We start from the raw sequence: 16650 nt of genomic DNA on the forward strand, positions 1-16650 counted from the left end.
ATCACGTCTTGAACGATCAAAATACTTCGTATATTCCTCGTCAATTTCTTATTATTATTATTTTTCAACTTAAATTTTAGTGTATCTTTCAGTATCTCTAAATCTTCCAATATATATTTTTTTGTTATCCTTCAATGTGTTTCGTTAAATAAAGACCCGTGAAACTTTTACACGCCTATGTCACGAAGATCACGCGATAAGTTACTACGTTTGTGCCGAGGTATAACTTTGTCGCGAAACATGAAATTCACACGAATACGTTGGAAATGAAAATCGTTCGTCGTTTTATATGTATGTATTTTCCTGTCCTTCTTGACTTTTATATCGTGATGCGTCGTACACGCTTAATGTTCGACGTCCTAAGTGGTATTGGTAATAACACCTTGGAAGCTGCACGCACAGTTACGGCGAACATAAGCTTACATTGCCCGGTAAATGCGAAGTAAAGAAATAAGAAAAATAATTTATATTAATAATAAGAGAGGAAGAAAGAGAGAGAAAGAGAAAGAGAGAGAATTATTTCGATCTATCTCAATAACCCTTTTTCGTTTTTTCTCTCGTTGACACAACAAAAGGCGAGATTGTCGTTAAATGCAAATTAATTTGAACGTATTTAATAATATCCAACAAGATACGCACTTTGAGAACTAACAGCAAATATATTCTGAAACCTTTCAAGCCAAAGTAGTAATTTGCAATTGAGAAGTGACTATTACTGGTTCTTATTTGATGTGAATATACATATAATATAAAAAAAAGGCAAGCAAGAAAAGAGCAAAGGAAAAAATACAGATAATTCTGCTTATTGAGTCATATGTAGATTGAATGAATTTACGTGGAGTTAAAAATCAAGGCTTCGAAGGATTCAAGGGATATCGTAGTGAAAAAAAAACAGGGAGAGATCGATCGAATCACGATCAGATCGACTTCGATCTTCGGTATAGCCTTTTTCGTGACAAATAAAAACAAAGGAACGAATCGTTTGAGGATCGAATCAAGTCTCTCGGACAGGTTTATCCTTGAAACGAATTTAAAAACGGCAAGTAGCAACTCTCACAAAACGTGATGGCGCGTAAATTTGTACTTTTTCGTCCTTTTCTTCTCGTTATTCTCCTCTCACTCTTTCTCTCTTCTCTCTTTCTCTCTCTCTCTCTCTCTCTCTCTCTCTCTCTCTCTCTCTCTCTCTCTCTCTCTCTTTCTTATCCCTTCGTATCGACAAGATAGCTAAAGACGCTGGACCACCGCATCTCGGCTATCAAAGTGTTTGACGTTTCAGATGAAAAGATCGGTCGTCGTTTTTTTTTTCTTCTTCCTTTCTTGCCTTTCCATTTTATTTTTTTTTTTTTATTTTTTCTTTAATTCTTTTTTTATATGATGCTATTCTACGTAATGCACAACTCTTTCCTGTATAAAATACGTAAAGACGTGGAATCTCTCGTGCATGACCGCACGGAGATCGCATTGAACGGAAGTACGTATTAACGCTAAAGCAAGAAATCTTTTTACTTTAAGAAAGCGACTAGCGTTGTAAAAAGACCTACCGTATAATCGGAAGCTCTCCAACTAATTTCGCACCTCCTTTTCTCTTCTCCTTTTCTTATTCGTTATTATTTTTTTATTCGTCCTCATCTCTTCGATTTTCTTTCGCTTAAAGTTATTTATTTAAAAAATATTATAGTTTTAAATATCGGATACTTTCAATCAAATTTTATTACGACTTTTCTACGTCTCTAAGAAAACTTTTTTTATTTATAATTACATCTTGGGAATCATTCATGAAGTATCGTCTTCTGACGTTAATGTAATAATTTATGACGATAAATTAGCTTTAATATATCGTCGTTGAATGATTATAAAATATATTTTTTATATCTATATTTTTCTCTCTAATGTCAATGTCTAACATAAAATTTATGTTTAAAATTGTTCCATATGGTCTATGGTGAATGGTCTAGATAAATCAAGAAACGTAAATAAAATAATCGTGTGTAATAAACGTATCATAGATAGTTTGTTATCGCGCTTTTTTTATAGAATATATCTAAGCTATGGTCATTATTTATATAATATACGTGCAAAATACTTCTTTATTATAACATCGTATTCTTAGCTCGAATGAAATACTTTACACTTAAAAAGCTCGAAGACTTGGATTATTAATTATTTATTTTCTTTTTTTTTCTTGAATAAAATTCAACAGAATCGATATATTCATCTATCGATAGCTTGCTAATAACAGTCTATCAACGTTTAATATTTTTTTCGATGTTACTACAAGCGTTAAAAATTGAAGAAAATGACAATAATAAATATCCAGTTAATTAAATCGATACGATTCATGGAAAAATACTTGCGAGATATATACGATACTGTGAAAAAACATAGTCTTAGCCGAGAAATCATTTTACATCGTGGACTTATGCAATCGTGACAAATAATCTTAGTGCAATTAAATGTTGTTGCATTATTAGAAATAACGAGTCGAACGAAGGTGTTTCATTATCGATCATTGCTGTAATGTGTTGTTCACATCGATGATGAGAGTATAAAAAAAGGAAACGATTGCGTTATAGATACAATGTCAAAGTCAAGATCAAGAGCTATTCATAAACTGGAATAATCGCTCAGTCGCGAATGAGCACGAACGAGTATGAGATTAGATATCGCTAAAAAAATCATCTTGCAATCTATTCTACACTTTTTATTATATATATATATATATAATATATATATATATATATATATATATATATACAGAATATATATGTATATATATCAAAATGATCAAACAAAAGTATTACAATTCTAAGATTTATGAACAACATGAAAATTTTTATTATTAATAACAAAAGGCAACAGTTGTCTACTGAACGATCGTTTGATAAAGATATTAATTAATCAATATAATTTCCATGCGAATAGTTAAATAGTAAATAAAAAGAGGAAAGGCAAGTGTTCTCGTAAACATTAAACAAATATTCAACGAGATCAAGTATTATCAATGGTATACTGTTTCGTAATAGTCATAAATATTTCTCTTCGTCGTTCTTCCTCTTCTTTTTCTGCTCTTTTTTTTCTTTTTCTTTTACTCTTATCTTTATTCGCGTTTGTAAACGTTTATATGTGCATGTATCTAGGTGCATCGTTAATGTATATTTTATTCGCATTTCGAAATACGTAATCGCACGAGTCATCTCGTTAACATATTTCCAACCGATCGAGGAAATTAATCATTTTGTATTACGCACACTGAGTATATTTATTTATTTTTATTTCAAATTTTATGTATATAATTAGGTTGATTTCTTGCATTCCATCAAATAAGGTTATACGAAACGTTCCGATTTTTTTTTTCGTAAGAAAGTAGTCTACAATTTACAAACGGGTATTGCAAGGACAAGTATCAACTTACGAATAACTAATAAATGACAAATACAAATAGTAAAAAAAAACAGCTCGGAAACTATATGCATCGGTGATTAATCGTACGAGATAAAAAATGGAAAGTATTATAATTTGCATAAACCTACAATCGTCATAAATCAGAAACTCTCTCTTTTTAATCATAATTAATTGAAGTTTAAGGAACTCTTAATTTCTTTCATCCTGAGCATGCTCTTTACCGGATTACCTTCATCTTGACATCAGTTACAAACAGAATTAAATAATCTCGTGACTTTCTAAATGGACTATACTCCGGTACTCACTATCCAGATCCTTTTCTCGTATCTTATATAGTACGCAGTGACGACTTCTGCACAATATTGTAAACTGCATGATCATCCGTGCAGCGAGTGATAAAGGAAGAGGTAGACATAATCGAATTGATGAAAATTACAATGGTACAAGACCGCAGCTACTGTTGAAAAGAAAGTAGAATTTATATTTTAATTTTACTTATGTTCTAGATAGGTTTCAAGACAACTTAAGTTTAAGCCTAAATATTTATCATTTTTATTTTTGATACTTAAACTTTTAATATTTTCTTATATCAATCGAAATATTACAATATATATATATATATATATATATATATATATATATATATATAAGGAATTATAAATTCGAGATAAATCGTTCAACGTTCTTAGTCGTTTCATCGATAACCCATTTTAACAAAATCCCTTATTCTTTTTATCGAATTGACCCTAATGACGCCCTTACGATAAAATTATTTCGACATACACATGTATATTTGATCCAACCAACTCTCAATGCAATATGACCAAACATAAAGCAAAGATAACCAAACAGAAATAAATGAAGTTTAATATCAGAAAAGTGATTGTTTTATTATCCGAAAATTTCATTAAACGAACATTTATGTCTCTCTATCGGTTCGGATACAAGAGGCTTTACTGTATAAGTATTTTAAACCAAACTGATATTCTGTAATTATCATGGAAAACTCGACTTATGCTTGATTAACAATGAGTGTATTTCCCTTGATGCTTCCCTGTATGAGGTCACAGTGAGAGTGGTATAGAGAGAAAAACAGACAGAAAGAAAGAGAGAGAGATAGAGAGAGAAAGAAAAAGGAAAGAAAAAGGTAAATGTGCCAGTACATTCTCAAATAAAGGCAGATGGAATGTAGTCGTGTAGATGCATAAATAAATGTTATAAGAAGAGAACACCTTAAAAGCGATTGAGAGAGAAAGAGGATGAAAGAGAAACGAGTAGACTGGAACAAACGAAGAAAGGCTGCTGAATTAAAAGATTAAAAGAGATAGAAAGTAAATGGTAGACTCGAAGGGAGATTACGCTACAGGAACGAAGCCGATGGATTGATACATCAATAAGAATATATGTATGTCATGGCTAAGAATTTATGGATGGTTTATCCTCTCGTCTGGTTGCCTTTAAAAGAAACAAACGAGATACATTCAAATTTCCTTAGATTTACGCTTTTAAATTCGATTATCTCAATTTTTAAATCTAATCTTTTTTGTTTCTTTCTTTCTTTTACTATTGGACTCTTTGAAAAGTATCCGCAACGATATCGATTACTTGAAATTTAAATATAATTTCTTTACAATCTAGTTCGATCTCTGTTCAAAATAGAAATGACTGTAAGAGAGAATAACAGGATGCGCGGTGCAGATACTTGGCGATTCTATTTGAAATGAATTACGTACCACATGCGTCGCATTTTCGCATCTTTGTAGCATCTGCTTTAAATAGTTTAAATACGATGTTCGTGAGAACGAACCCATCTCGTCTCTAATATCTTTTTTTTTCTCTCTTTCTTTCTCTCTCTCTCTCTCTCTCTCTCTCTCTCTCTCTCTCTCTCTTTCTCTCTCTCTCTGTTTCTTTTTTTCTTTCTCCTTCTGTTCAATTCAGAAACATCAGTATTCTTTTGACATCCGCGCTTTTCATAGTTGGTCACGCGTGTCGCGGTTTGTAACAATGCCAAGAATTTTTAAACCAACCATGATGTTAACACAACCAGCGTAAGATACTCGCACGCGGACACAAATATACATCGCTATGTTTCCTCGTTCCAATTCTCCTACGTTTCATGATACATATGTCACGAATATTCTGTTGCAACAATATACTTTTTGATCTCTGCGGCCCTGTATACGATGCTGTTCTCTCGATCGTGCAAGTAAAACAGTATAATATATAGATAGAGATCGATGATGCACACTGACAACGATGTATCGTGGTTTAACATGCGATAGTACGATGAAGTTCACAAGAGCAAACGGGAGAGAGAGAGAGAGAGAGACAGAGAGAGAGAGAGAGAGAGAGAGAGTGAGAGAGAGAGAGAGAGAGAGATGGAGAAATAAACGATGGCAAGAAAAAGGAGAATGTTATTCGGATATGGACAGGAGAAATGCATTCGATGCAGGAACGTATACATTTCGATGAGAATATAAAATAAAATTCATTTGGAAATATAAAAGAATCTTTCTTCTTTAATAAAATTTAACGCATAAACAATTCTTAAATGATTCAATGTACATTGGAAAGTTTATCACGACAATCGAAGTATTTCTCTTCTTTCTATTTTTCATATTTCTTTCTTGAAATGCAAAGACTATAAAACGTACAGCATTAAGTTCCTGTAAAAGACCAAAAGTTAATAGTTATAAAATATTTATTCAATACATACATACATACACACAAACACGCATACTTTTCGTATAATTTTATCTATTTAATTAAATAACAGCGATAATGTAGCAAAAGAATGACTATTATTTATTTGTTGCATGAACTAATAATGATTAAAAATTTGTTTTCCATTGATTAACGAGTTGACTTTTGAGATGAATGCGAGAAAATCTATTGCCTCGATTGTTTAAAGTTATTATTTTTAGTTATTATTTTTATTTTATCATTAGGAGATATTAGCTTGCTCGTGAGGTTGATTTTACACAGAAAGTTTTTTGATTGTTTTAGAGTTTATAAAATAACTAGTTTAATAGAATTCTGTATAATACAATTTAATACAATTTAAATTATTATCGATACAACAGATGGTCAGAATGGTCTGAGGTCAAATAACGTGTTTAATGATTCATAAAATTGATAAAACATAACTATTTCTAACCATTTTAGAGTTAGACGTTAAATATTTAAGAAAAAAAAAACAAAGTTCTTTAAAAACTATTCATTTAAAAATTATTTAAGAAAAGAAAATTTTTACATAAAATTTGTAGAAAAAGTTGGATTAAGAAGATATGGTTTGAATATTGTTAAATGGACTACTTTTTCGATACGTTTCTCACCTTTCTTAATCTTGCGATGGGAAGGAGAACACGTATCTCCGGTTGACTTCATTTCCCAAGCCGTTCTCCTTTCTCACAAAGCTATACTCTTCATTCTAATAATCATTATCGATTATCATATGATTCATTTTCTTGTTTTCTATCACATTTTCGTTCCTTCTCTATTTTTTAAGATACACACGTCGAGCAACTTTGTTGAAGGAAAAAGAAATTTAGAAGAAATTCAAGTCCCCTTCATACAATTTTCTAACATGTTTCTTATTTCTTGTGATATTATTCATTACGATATACACACAAATTGCAATTTAAAAATAGATATATATTATTTATATTTAATTGAAAACTAAATATTATATAATATATTTAGTGAATTTAATAGTGGTGTGCATTTGTATCGTAAGGAGTGATTGTATAGAAATAAAATGAAAACGGTTATTTATCTGCTTCGAAAGATAATTTCTTTACCGTTAACTTTTTACCTTATCTTGAACTGTCATTTCGCACTCGTAAAATCGACCGGTAAGAAGAGAAAGTTAGATCTTATCGATGCTCGACGTTAACACGAAAAGGGTCGTTCCTTCTATTGAATTTCATACAACGAAACCCGCTGATCCATCCTTACAATACTTATTTTTAATCGAACAACTTTATATTTAATTTAAAAAGAAATTTTTTTAAAAAAGGATCTTTGTGCAAATTCATGCACATACCCAAACTGTATAGTTCGTGGAGAACTCAAAAAATGAATATAGTCGTAAAATTAAGAAATATTGAGAAAATATTCTAATTTCATTCATCGACTATTTTGAATGATCTTACGTTATTAATTGACGATTACTAAAAAATGTAATAGAAAAATCGATTAAATCTTTAAATACTTGGAAAGGTTAAGCCTTTTATTTGTGTTGATTCTTTCTTTTGATTCTTCAAGGCTAGATCTTTCCGGTTCTTCTTAAGGTTCTCTTTTCAAGATCATGCAAAGAGAGAAAATGATAAATATAAGTAGACAGATAGGAAGCAAAAGAGAGAAAGAGAAAGACTGCGAGAAGGAGGGTCAGAGGAAGGTCGAAGCTCGAAGGCCCCGAGAACATAAAATGGTAAACGGACCTTTGCTCGCGGGAGACATAACAGCAGGGCAACCGATTTATACTCGCTCCTTAGCTCGTGCACACGCTTTACGATATGTAAAACCACTGGTGCCACGGCCATTGTTCGTCTTTGCTCCATCGTTGCTTTGCCGTCATAAAATGTTCGACCATTCGAAATCTACTTTGAAAGACTCCCGAATGTGATATTGGAAGATTGCCGTCACGTTCGTTTCTATTATTCATGAAAAGACAAACACAAACAGAAATAGAAAGAGAAAGAGAAACATATAGAAGAAGCAAAAGCCGTATGTAAACAAACACTCTTTCGGTAACGTCGTAAGTGGGGAATTACTGTTATCATTAACGAAGAGAGGTCAGTCTTTTACGTACCGTCGAGCGAGATAGACATCGAGAGATCGGAATGCGTAATATATAAACCAATAGTTATTTAATTATTGTACGCAGATACGCAGGTAATAAGAGAAGAAGAGAGAAAGTATGACGAAGCAATGGCCATCTACACGAGTGAACATTTGAAAGTAAGAATAACTTGAAAGTAAATTCCCCGTTATGAAGCCAACTGAAATAGGTAGGTACTTTGTATAAATCTATCGAGTAAAACACTTTGCTATTTCACGATCGCATTATACTAATAGAAACGTTTTGTGTACAAAATGCTTGACGTGACTTCATACTTTCGTAAGAGGAACGGAAGTTGTGGTAATTAAAGCAAGTCGTAGACTGGGCATTGGGGGACGGTGCACAGCTGCAAATACTATTTCTGTAATCGTTTTGTCGATTTTAACCCCCTTCTTAAGATTAGTTGTAATATTCGCAATGAAAATTATTTTTCTCGCATCCCGAGACGATATATTTTGATTTTCGTTTCCTGCTATATTATTGAGCATTTCCTGTAATACGATCGATCGCACTGTTTATAAAATATTAATATATAAAATATTATAAATTATGATCCAAAAATCGGGAATAAGAGTTATATTTTCTTTTACAATATAATCATTAATTATTATATTATATATATATAGTTTAATAACTATTCAATTAATCTATTCAACTAATCATTCTAATTAGGTATACATTTTTCTTCTACGAAAAAAAAATATCAAATGTATTTGCAAGCACGAACGATGAAAGTCACGTATATATATTTACGCTACCGCCTAATTACAAAGTTCGAAAAATAAATTACACGTACGTAAGTTTAGCGAATAATGGGTTGCGTCTTGCTGAATAATTTCTTAGGAATACAAGTATTCTTTAAGACTCAAAGTATTTCTTCAGAGCATAAAGAAGAAACCGCATCGGTTATTTGCGAAAAAACGTAAGAATCAATGGACACGCCAGACTGTATCATTACATATAACTTAGGAGTAAAACTATATTTTTGCGTTCAACTTTTGAACCGCCTCTCGTGAGAATCAATTTCTCTTCTATTTTTCTTTTCTTATATTGTATAACATGTGAACCGTATGTCATACATTATTATATGATATATGAACCGTATGCGATACATTATTATATGATATATAAACCATAAGAACATTTCTGCCGACTAAAAAAAAAACTAAATTCTTTCTTGCGAACAAAGAATATCTTTTCTTATGTTTATAAACATATAATTATTCGAAAATATCATTTTATATATTTGTTGCTTCGTAATTTTATTATTACGTTAGAGAACAACATAATGAACTCCGAACGTTTTTTCAGTGTTATTGTTTTATTCCTGGAAATCTATATTGTTGAACGTGGATGAGCTCACAGAAACAAATAAAGCGTAATATTTCGAACGTGACTTATGCGTAGATGCGAGAGAGTCGTTAACGAGAAGATTATATCCCATTCATAACGGCTGGTAAAATCATCAGAGGTCTAAATGCGGGACGGTGCTTTGGATCGAGACAACGAAATGACTGACGTTAATGCGTTTCAGAGAAACGGTAGGGTCGTCGTGACGAATCATCCCCGAAATACTTAAAGAGAAAGAACTTTCGCCAATATTTTTATTTTCAACAGAAATGTAGGAATCGCCAGTAAAATTATCATTCGAGTCAAATGCTATTTACTACGAAATTTAGATTTTACATAAGAGAAACATTTCAAAGATAATTATTGCTTTTCTAATAACGATAAATCAAATCTATAAAAAATAGTAATTAATAGTAGTCTTGTATCGAATTATTTTAGAAAATAAAACGATGTTATAAATATTTGTACAGTTAATGTGTAATACAATGGCAAATATGTACTTATATAATAAGTACGTACAACAATGGTCCGTGGACGAGTAAAAATGGAACTATTGAAATGTTAAGTCAAACCAGAGAGTAGATATTTCCGCGTGTAGTTGGGCGCACATATAACGAAAAAAACGAAAGAAAGTTCACGAAATACTGTGAAGAGTATTGCTCAATAAAAAATGCATTATCTCATAGACGCTGATTTTTCGATGATCGAAGCGCATTTTAATTATCGACAATTCTAATTTGAAATTTGCAGATCATTCGAAATTTCGCCATATCATTCTTAAAGATGATTAGTTATGATAGAACCGGATTTCCATTTAAGATTTTTACCTGCGTGATGTTAGGTTGTGATCGAAACGATAAAAAACAAATGTAGCAGTTTCAACCTGTTGTAAAGCTTTTTTATTACATTTATTTTATAATTTTGAGACAGTTAATAAAGTAGGAAAACGTACTATTCAGATGTAATGAAGAAATAGTTTTGAATGTAACCTTCATCTCTAGGTTTGTAATAATCGATTATTAAAATCTACGGAACAAACATTAGTTAACATTGTATGTTTAAATATAACATTAAAAGGTGAATATAAGAACGTTCAGAAACGAAATATCTTAGCAATTTACGGGCGATGAGAGAACAAGAAAATTGCACGCACGAGCGGAGCAACGCTAAATATAAACTCCAAGAAGACTTCTCTTCTCTCCTGTCGTGCTAGTTCAACTTAATGAGCTCGTATAAACCTGTTCGAAGGTGTAAAAGAGAAATAATTGCTTTACTCGTTGGTCATAATCGAAAGAACATATTCTCGATGACAAGACGGTCTTAACATTTTCTAATCGCGAATATTATAAAGTAATATAATAAGGGGTACTGTTGGATGAAGAATTCGCTTACTACATAGTACGGAAATATTCTACAAATCCTCGTCAAAAAATATTTTTTTATGAATATCTTTTCTATAAATATCTTATTTATGAATATTTAATCTTACAGCTTCTCCGAGTTCTCAATAACAAATAATAACGTAATTCTTAGAACGTTGTAATAAAAAAATATTACAACGAAAACAGAGTAAGATTCGCCATGCAATGCAGACTAATGACTCTAAGTGAGCATTACGCAGTCCAATATTTATGTAATCGTGATGCTCTTATTGTCAATAGTTACGTGCATTAGAGGAAGACTTTATAATTACATTCAATGATTTTACAATAATTTGTAGTGTATAGAAGAAAAGGCAAAAATGGCTAAAAGAAAAGCTATATAATCTTTTCTTAATATATTAAAATATTTTGTACATCTAATACTAAATTAATTTGTAAAAAAATATTCATACTTATTTGATTACTTTTTACTACTTATTTTACTCCATATTATGTGTTTTTTGCTGAGATAAAATATATCAAGGAGATGTTATCTTCGTTTCGAATGATTTTTTGCTATTATAGAAGATAAAAGATTCTAAATTACATTCTATTTGTAGAGTATTCTCGAAATATTATATTATAAGAGTTGAGATGAGTACCAGCAAAAATTAGATTCTTTTTCTACCTCTCTAGCTGTGGTCCGCTGGTATCTTATTAATTTTAAAATAAATAGATTTATTCTCTCTAATAACTTTAAATTATTCGTTAATTTTTACATTGCATATATGTTTAGTATAGTTATATTTTGATTATTTTATTTATTAGGAATGATAGATACTCTGTGACATCTCCTTTGAAAAATTTGAGCACCTGCATTTATGTTAGATCATAATTTAACATATATCATAATATATGTTAAAATTAGCCTTATTAACGATTTATATAATAAGATTTTTATTATTTTATATAATTTTTTCGAATAGAAAAGGTTTTTATAAAGCTAAACGCTTTTATTCAATTTGTATATTTATATAAACTGTATAATTTAATTAAAAGTTTGTATACATATACTATAAGTTACCGAATTATATCTTTACAGGATGTTTTATTCCGGTCAATTTCGTTATCTATTAAATGACATGTATCTCTAATACTAACATAGACGAACGTTAATACCAGGGAATCTAAAAATGCTTGATCTGAATAATATAGTTTCTCGTTTATTTATTTTACGTTTACAGGTATAAAAGTAGTCTTGTATTTAAAAAAAAAATTCTTCTAGTATTTTCGGTGTTTATTTTTAATCTATTATTATAATTTATGAGAGATCGTCTGCGAAGGTTATTGCGTTCTTATTTTTGTCGGTATTGAAATCATATATTTGTAGAATATTGCTGACATAGATGTTAAATAGAATCGGCAAATTAACTGTTCCTTTTTATAATCCGTTTGTTACATACAATAACTTATCAGATCTAGTTTGATCAAACGAGACATACTCATTAAGTAACATGTTCCGAATCATTGTAATCAAATGCAACGGGAAATCTTTTTTTACTGAAAAAATGTACTTATTCGTTTAGAGAACACAAAGATTTCGGAAACAATAACTGCATAAGCCAAATACTATCAACGAAAATCAATTGATTAACGCTTAAGAAAAAAAAGTAAAAGCGTGATAATTGAATACAGTTCATTAGCAATTGGCTAACAGTCAAGTAGGTTTTAAAACTTGCTCTTAGGCCGCACGAACGACTCGCGTTTATATGCTAGTCATGTGAAAACCACGCCTCAAGGGGTCGGCCATTTTGATTCGCGAACGGACGAATTCCCATTGGCTATGTCTCCGCACGAATTCAGGCTACTCCACTTGTCCGTCTCTGGGGATTCTCTCCTTGAACAGTGGCCGGTTGAAAAGTATATACAAATCTACACCTTCGCCATCTTCGAGTTTACATTTTTGTCGCGACCCGTTAGAGACGCATCTTCTTCGGTTAGATCGGTTAGATCGGAGTAGACACGAGATCATTGAATTCGTTGGAGTGACTTTTCCGCGATTTAACGATAAGTCCTATAATAAAAGTTTAAACAATCATAAAACATTTAACTCAATCTTTGTATTAATAAATATCTAATTTCTACTTTAAAATTGAACACTTACTCTATATAGTTACTCTGTAACTAAATAACTTTGCTATACAAATGTTCGAATTTTGTAAATTACCTTGTTTTATTTTAATAGCCAACAATAGGTATATATCTATCAAAGTTTTAAGATCTTAAATGTAATTTTTCTGAAACAGCAAACTATGATCTAGAAAGGTTGGGTATTTGGAATATGGCGAAAAAATTTTGGGACGACAACAGGTCTTACTTTTCAAAATACACACCGATGACAGACATCACAGATGCACCAACCTACGAGGGACAAGCACCATTCATTGGGGATCCGCCCCCACAACATCCTGAACTCTTCAGGTTACTACCGCACCTCCAAAACGCCCACATACCAACGAACGACAGCTCTTCGGAACATCATGCCAAGTAGCCGTGGTGAGTTTATCTTTTTCTTTCTTTCCTTATTTTTTCTTTTTTTGTAATACCTATCAAACTTATCTTTCATAATAATAGTTTATATAGTTAAACCTTTTTATTATTTTAATGGATTTATGCGATTCTATTATTGTTCGCGTGAAAACTTGACAGGTTGCAATTATCATCTTAAAAATATATACTCAAGCTTCTCTCATTTAGAAAATTTCAAAATATATATACCAATGCATGATTATATCATATTCTTTTTTATATCAAATAATAAAGTAAATATTGGAGAATTCAAGGTATAATTTTTTTTTTGTTTATGGGAACTAGTTCCAACGAATTTTTTTTGGATAATAATTCGTTATTTTATTCGTAATTATTACATTATGTCATTCATATACATAAATCATACACATATTTATTCATGTTTAATGTCGAATTAGCGTAGTTAACGTTTTATGCTTTTTGCAAAAATTATGTGTTTCATGATTAAAGTTTGCGACTTACTTAATTCATCATTTGTGTCAAATAACAATTATCTGTATATAATTTATATTATTCAATATTTTCTTACTATTATTTGAAACTCTTATGATTTTATTTCATCGTCAAAAAGTTGTTAAGTATTTTCAAATACACTTTTTACATTAATACAGGAACATAATTTTTGATCTTATTAATCGATACGTAAATGTTTGTTCAGCTTATTTTACTGTTCAAGGCTTACATCAATATTTCTAACATTTTTTCTTATCCAGTCTTTATAAAAGAAATAATTAAAAATAATTTTATGGGAAAAGAATGTATATCTATATATATCTACTTACCTACTTACATGCAAAGTAATTCGTTTGAGTATCAGCATAAATCAAAGACAGCAGGTAATAAGAGAGTTAAATAAAAGTATTTTTACAAAACAGGTAATGGTTCTTTGTTCTTATTACTGATAGAGACTCGAGAATCATAAATTTTATATCCCCTTTTTTTAGAGAATTCTCGACGTAATCCATTCCATTTCTTTCTAAAGGTAGATAAAAGTATTTTATTAATATCCATCGAAGAAAATAATAATAAAAATGATGTCTAGCAATGACGAAGGCAACGTTCCGTGACTTAATAAGAATATATGTGTGATATTCATCAATGAAATGTGATCAAAAACGCCGCACCGAATCGGTTATTACATTACGTTTTATGTGATTTTTACGTTCCTTCAGAAGTGGAATCGTGTACTTCCATTCTATTCCCTTAACCGCACCTTTTTTCTCCCATATCGAAATTTCTTCAATAGTGTATGGAACCGGTCTAATAACTTTCATGATATCGGAAGTTTTAATTGATACAACGAAAATGATCAGTTTAAATCATTGTCTTTATAAAGGATTTTACCATAAATTATAAATAGAATTTTAATCGAAACATATTTTTCAATTATTATTCCTTCGTGAACGAATAAAAACCTTAATTTAATTTCATATTATATAAAGAATAATTACTGGCTTAAATAACGAATTAATAAGATCAATAATTATATTCGTACATTAATATAAAAAGTGACCTAAAGAGAAAAGTATACGAAAAAAAAAATAATTTACGTTTTGAGATATAAACGTCCGATTCTTTCTTTGTTTCTCTCTCTCTCTCTCTCTCTCTCTCTCTCTCTCTCTCTCTCTCTCTCTCTCTCTCTCTCTCTCTCTCTCTCTCTCTCTCTCTCTTACTCCATTTTTCTACATGTATTTCTTTTTTATTTTTTTATACTACAAGCCAAAGTATACTACTTTTGTTTGGGAGGTTCGTAGTCGGAATCATAATCGCAAATCCGGTGCTCATAAAACAGATTCTGACCTATAAAATGACCTTCTTTCCGAGAAATAGTCAGGCCGCAATGCTTAGAGCAACAAACCGTATCCCATCTTCGAAACGGTGCTGCTCTACCGACACTTCTGTAATTATCTACTGTTCTATCATGGTCTACCAGGGATTCGTCTTTTTTTTCCAAGATCAGTCATCTTTCATAATGTCCTGCAAAGTTTTACTTTCTTTGTTGCTCGCTGCATAAATTTCAGAATGAAAACAAATAAAAAATAAATTACACTGGAATTCGATCGAATTTAAAATTGTTATTTTTTTTTTTTAATCGGTCGTCAATTATAAACAAAGATAGTGAAAAAAATTTCAGAGAGATATAATTTTTGCAATAGAACTTCATCAAAGCAGCCGCCTCGCGAGCCAATCGAGGGGGAACGCAGAATTTGAGGGCTTTAACGGCTCTGCTTTAACGATGACAACACTATAAAAAATCGAATTTACGAGTACTGGCCATCCTCCAACCCATCTTTATTCTTGTCGGTGGTCGACGACTACCTTGCTCGTTAAACGGGTTAGAGGAAACTGCAGCTTCTTTTTTTTCATTTCTCCTCATGTTTTTACTTTTTTTCCAAAAAAAAAGAAAGTATCGTCACGATTTTTGACATTAAATTATATCCAATGAGCAAAAATTATTTTTTTCATATTAAAGACAGTAAATCTTTCTGAATATGAAAGATTATATTTATCGAATATATTTGATAGATATTTATATGCTACTTCAACCTCGTTTTAAATTCTAATCAGAGTTCTAAACTAGAATGAATACTAGAGATTTCCATACGAAATGACACATAACTTTTCATTAGACTACACATCGAAAAATTTTCCTTTAGGAAGAAAATTTTAAGATCGATCGATCTCTGTTTGGTTTATAAAGGAAATTGATGCTTTATTTAAAGATAAGAAGAAAGCTGGTAATTCAATGAACTATACGTAAAGTACACGATGTAGTCGCGTGCTAGGTCGCTTTTCTATCTTCTTACTCTCACGGGAAAATAATATGGCTGAGAGAAGAGAGAAATAGAATGATAGGACATAATGAATGATTTGCATTAATGAAAAAAACATTTAGAGAGCGAGATCGAAATCCAGCGTAAATCGTCTTCATTTCTTATTCAATCGGATAAAAAAAAAGAAATGTTTTCTCTTGGTTCGTTCGCTCGTGTTTCTTCGAATACCATTTTCAAGGTAAATATGCGAAATCGTTTCGCGAAAAAACTTCTTAACGAAACGACAAAAAATGTTTAAATGAAACTAGGCAGATTGTTTTTACAAGGCATG

General features: G+C 30.9%; 1 protein-coding gene across 9 annotated transcripts in view; it reads left to right on the forward strand.

Moving 5' to 3' along the window:
* The window catches only part of LOC122630182 (protein doublesex-like), a 63345-nt gene that overhangs the window by 35371 nt on the left and 11324 nt on the right, over positions 1 to 16650 (forward strand). For 8 of the 9 annotated variants that reach the window (XM_043814392.1, XM_043814394.1, XM_043814393.1 and 5 more), the window contains one exon: positions 13263 to 13512. In XM_043814392.1, coding sequence (XP_043670327.1) covers positions 13263 to 13507 — 245 coding nt within the window. In that variant the 3' untranslated portion in view covers positions 13508 to 13512. Of the gene's footprint in view, positions 1 to 13262; positions 13513 to 15701; positions 15881 to 16650 lie in introns of all 9 variants that reach the window. The other variant, XR_006327426.1, reaches the window with a different exon arrangement.

Source organism: Vespula pensylvanica, chromosome 6 (assembly GCF_014466175.1).
Source record: "Vespula pensylvanica isolate Volc-1 chromosome 6, ASM1446617v1, whole genome shotgun sequence".
Classification (NCBI taxonomy): Eukaryota; Metazoa; Arthropoda; class Insecta; order Hymenoptera; family Vespidae; genus Vespula; species Vespula pensylvanica.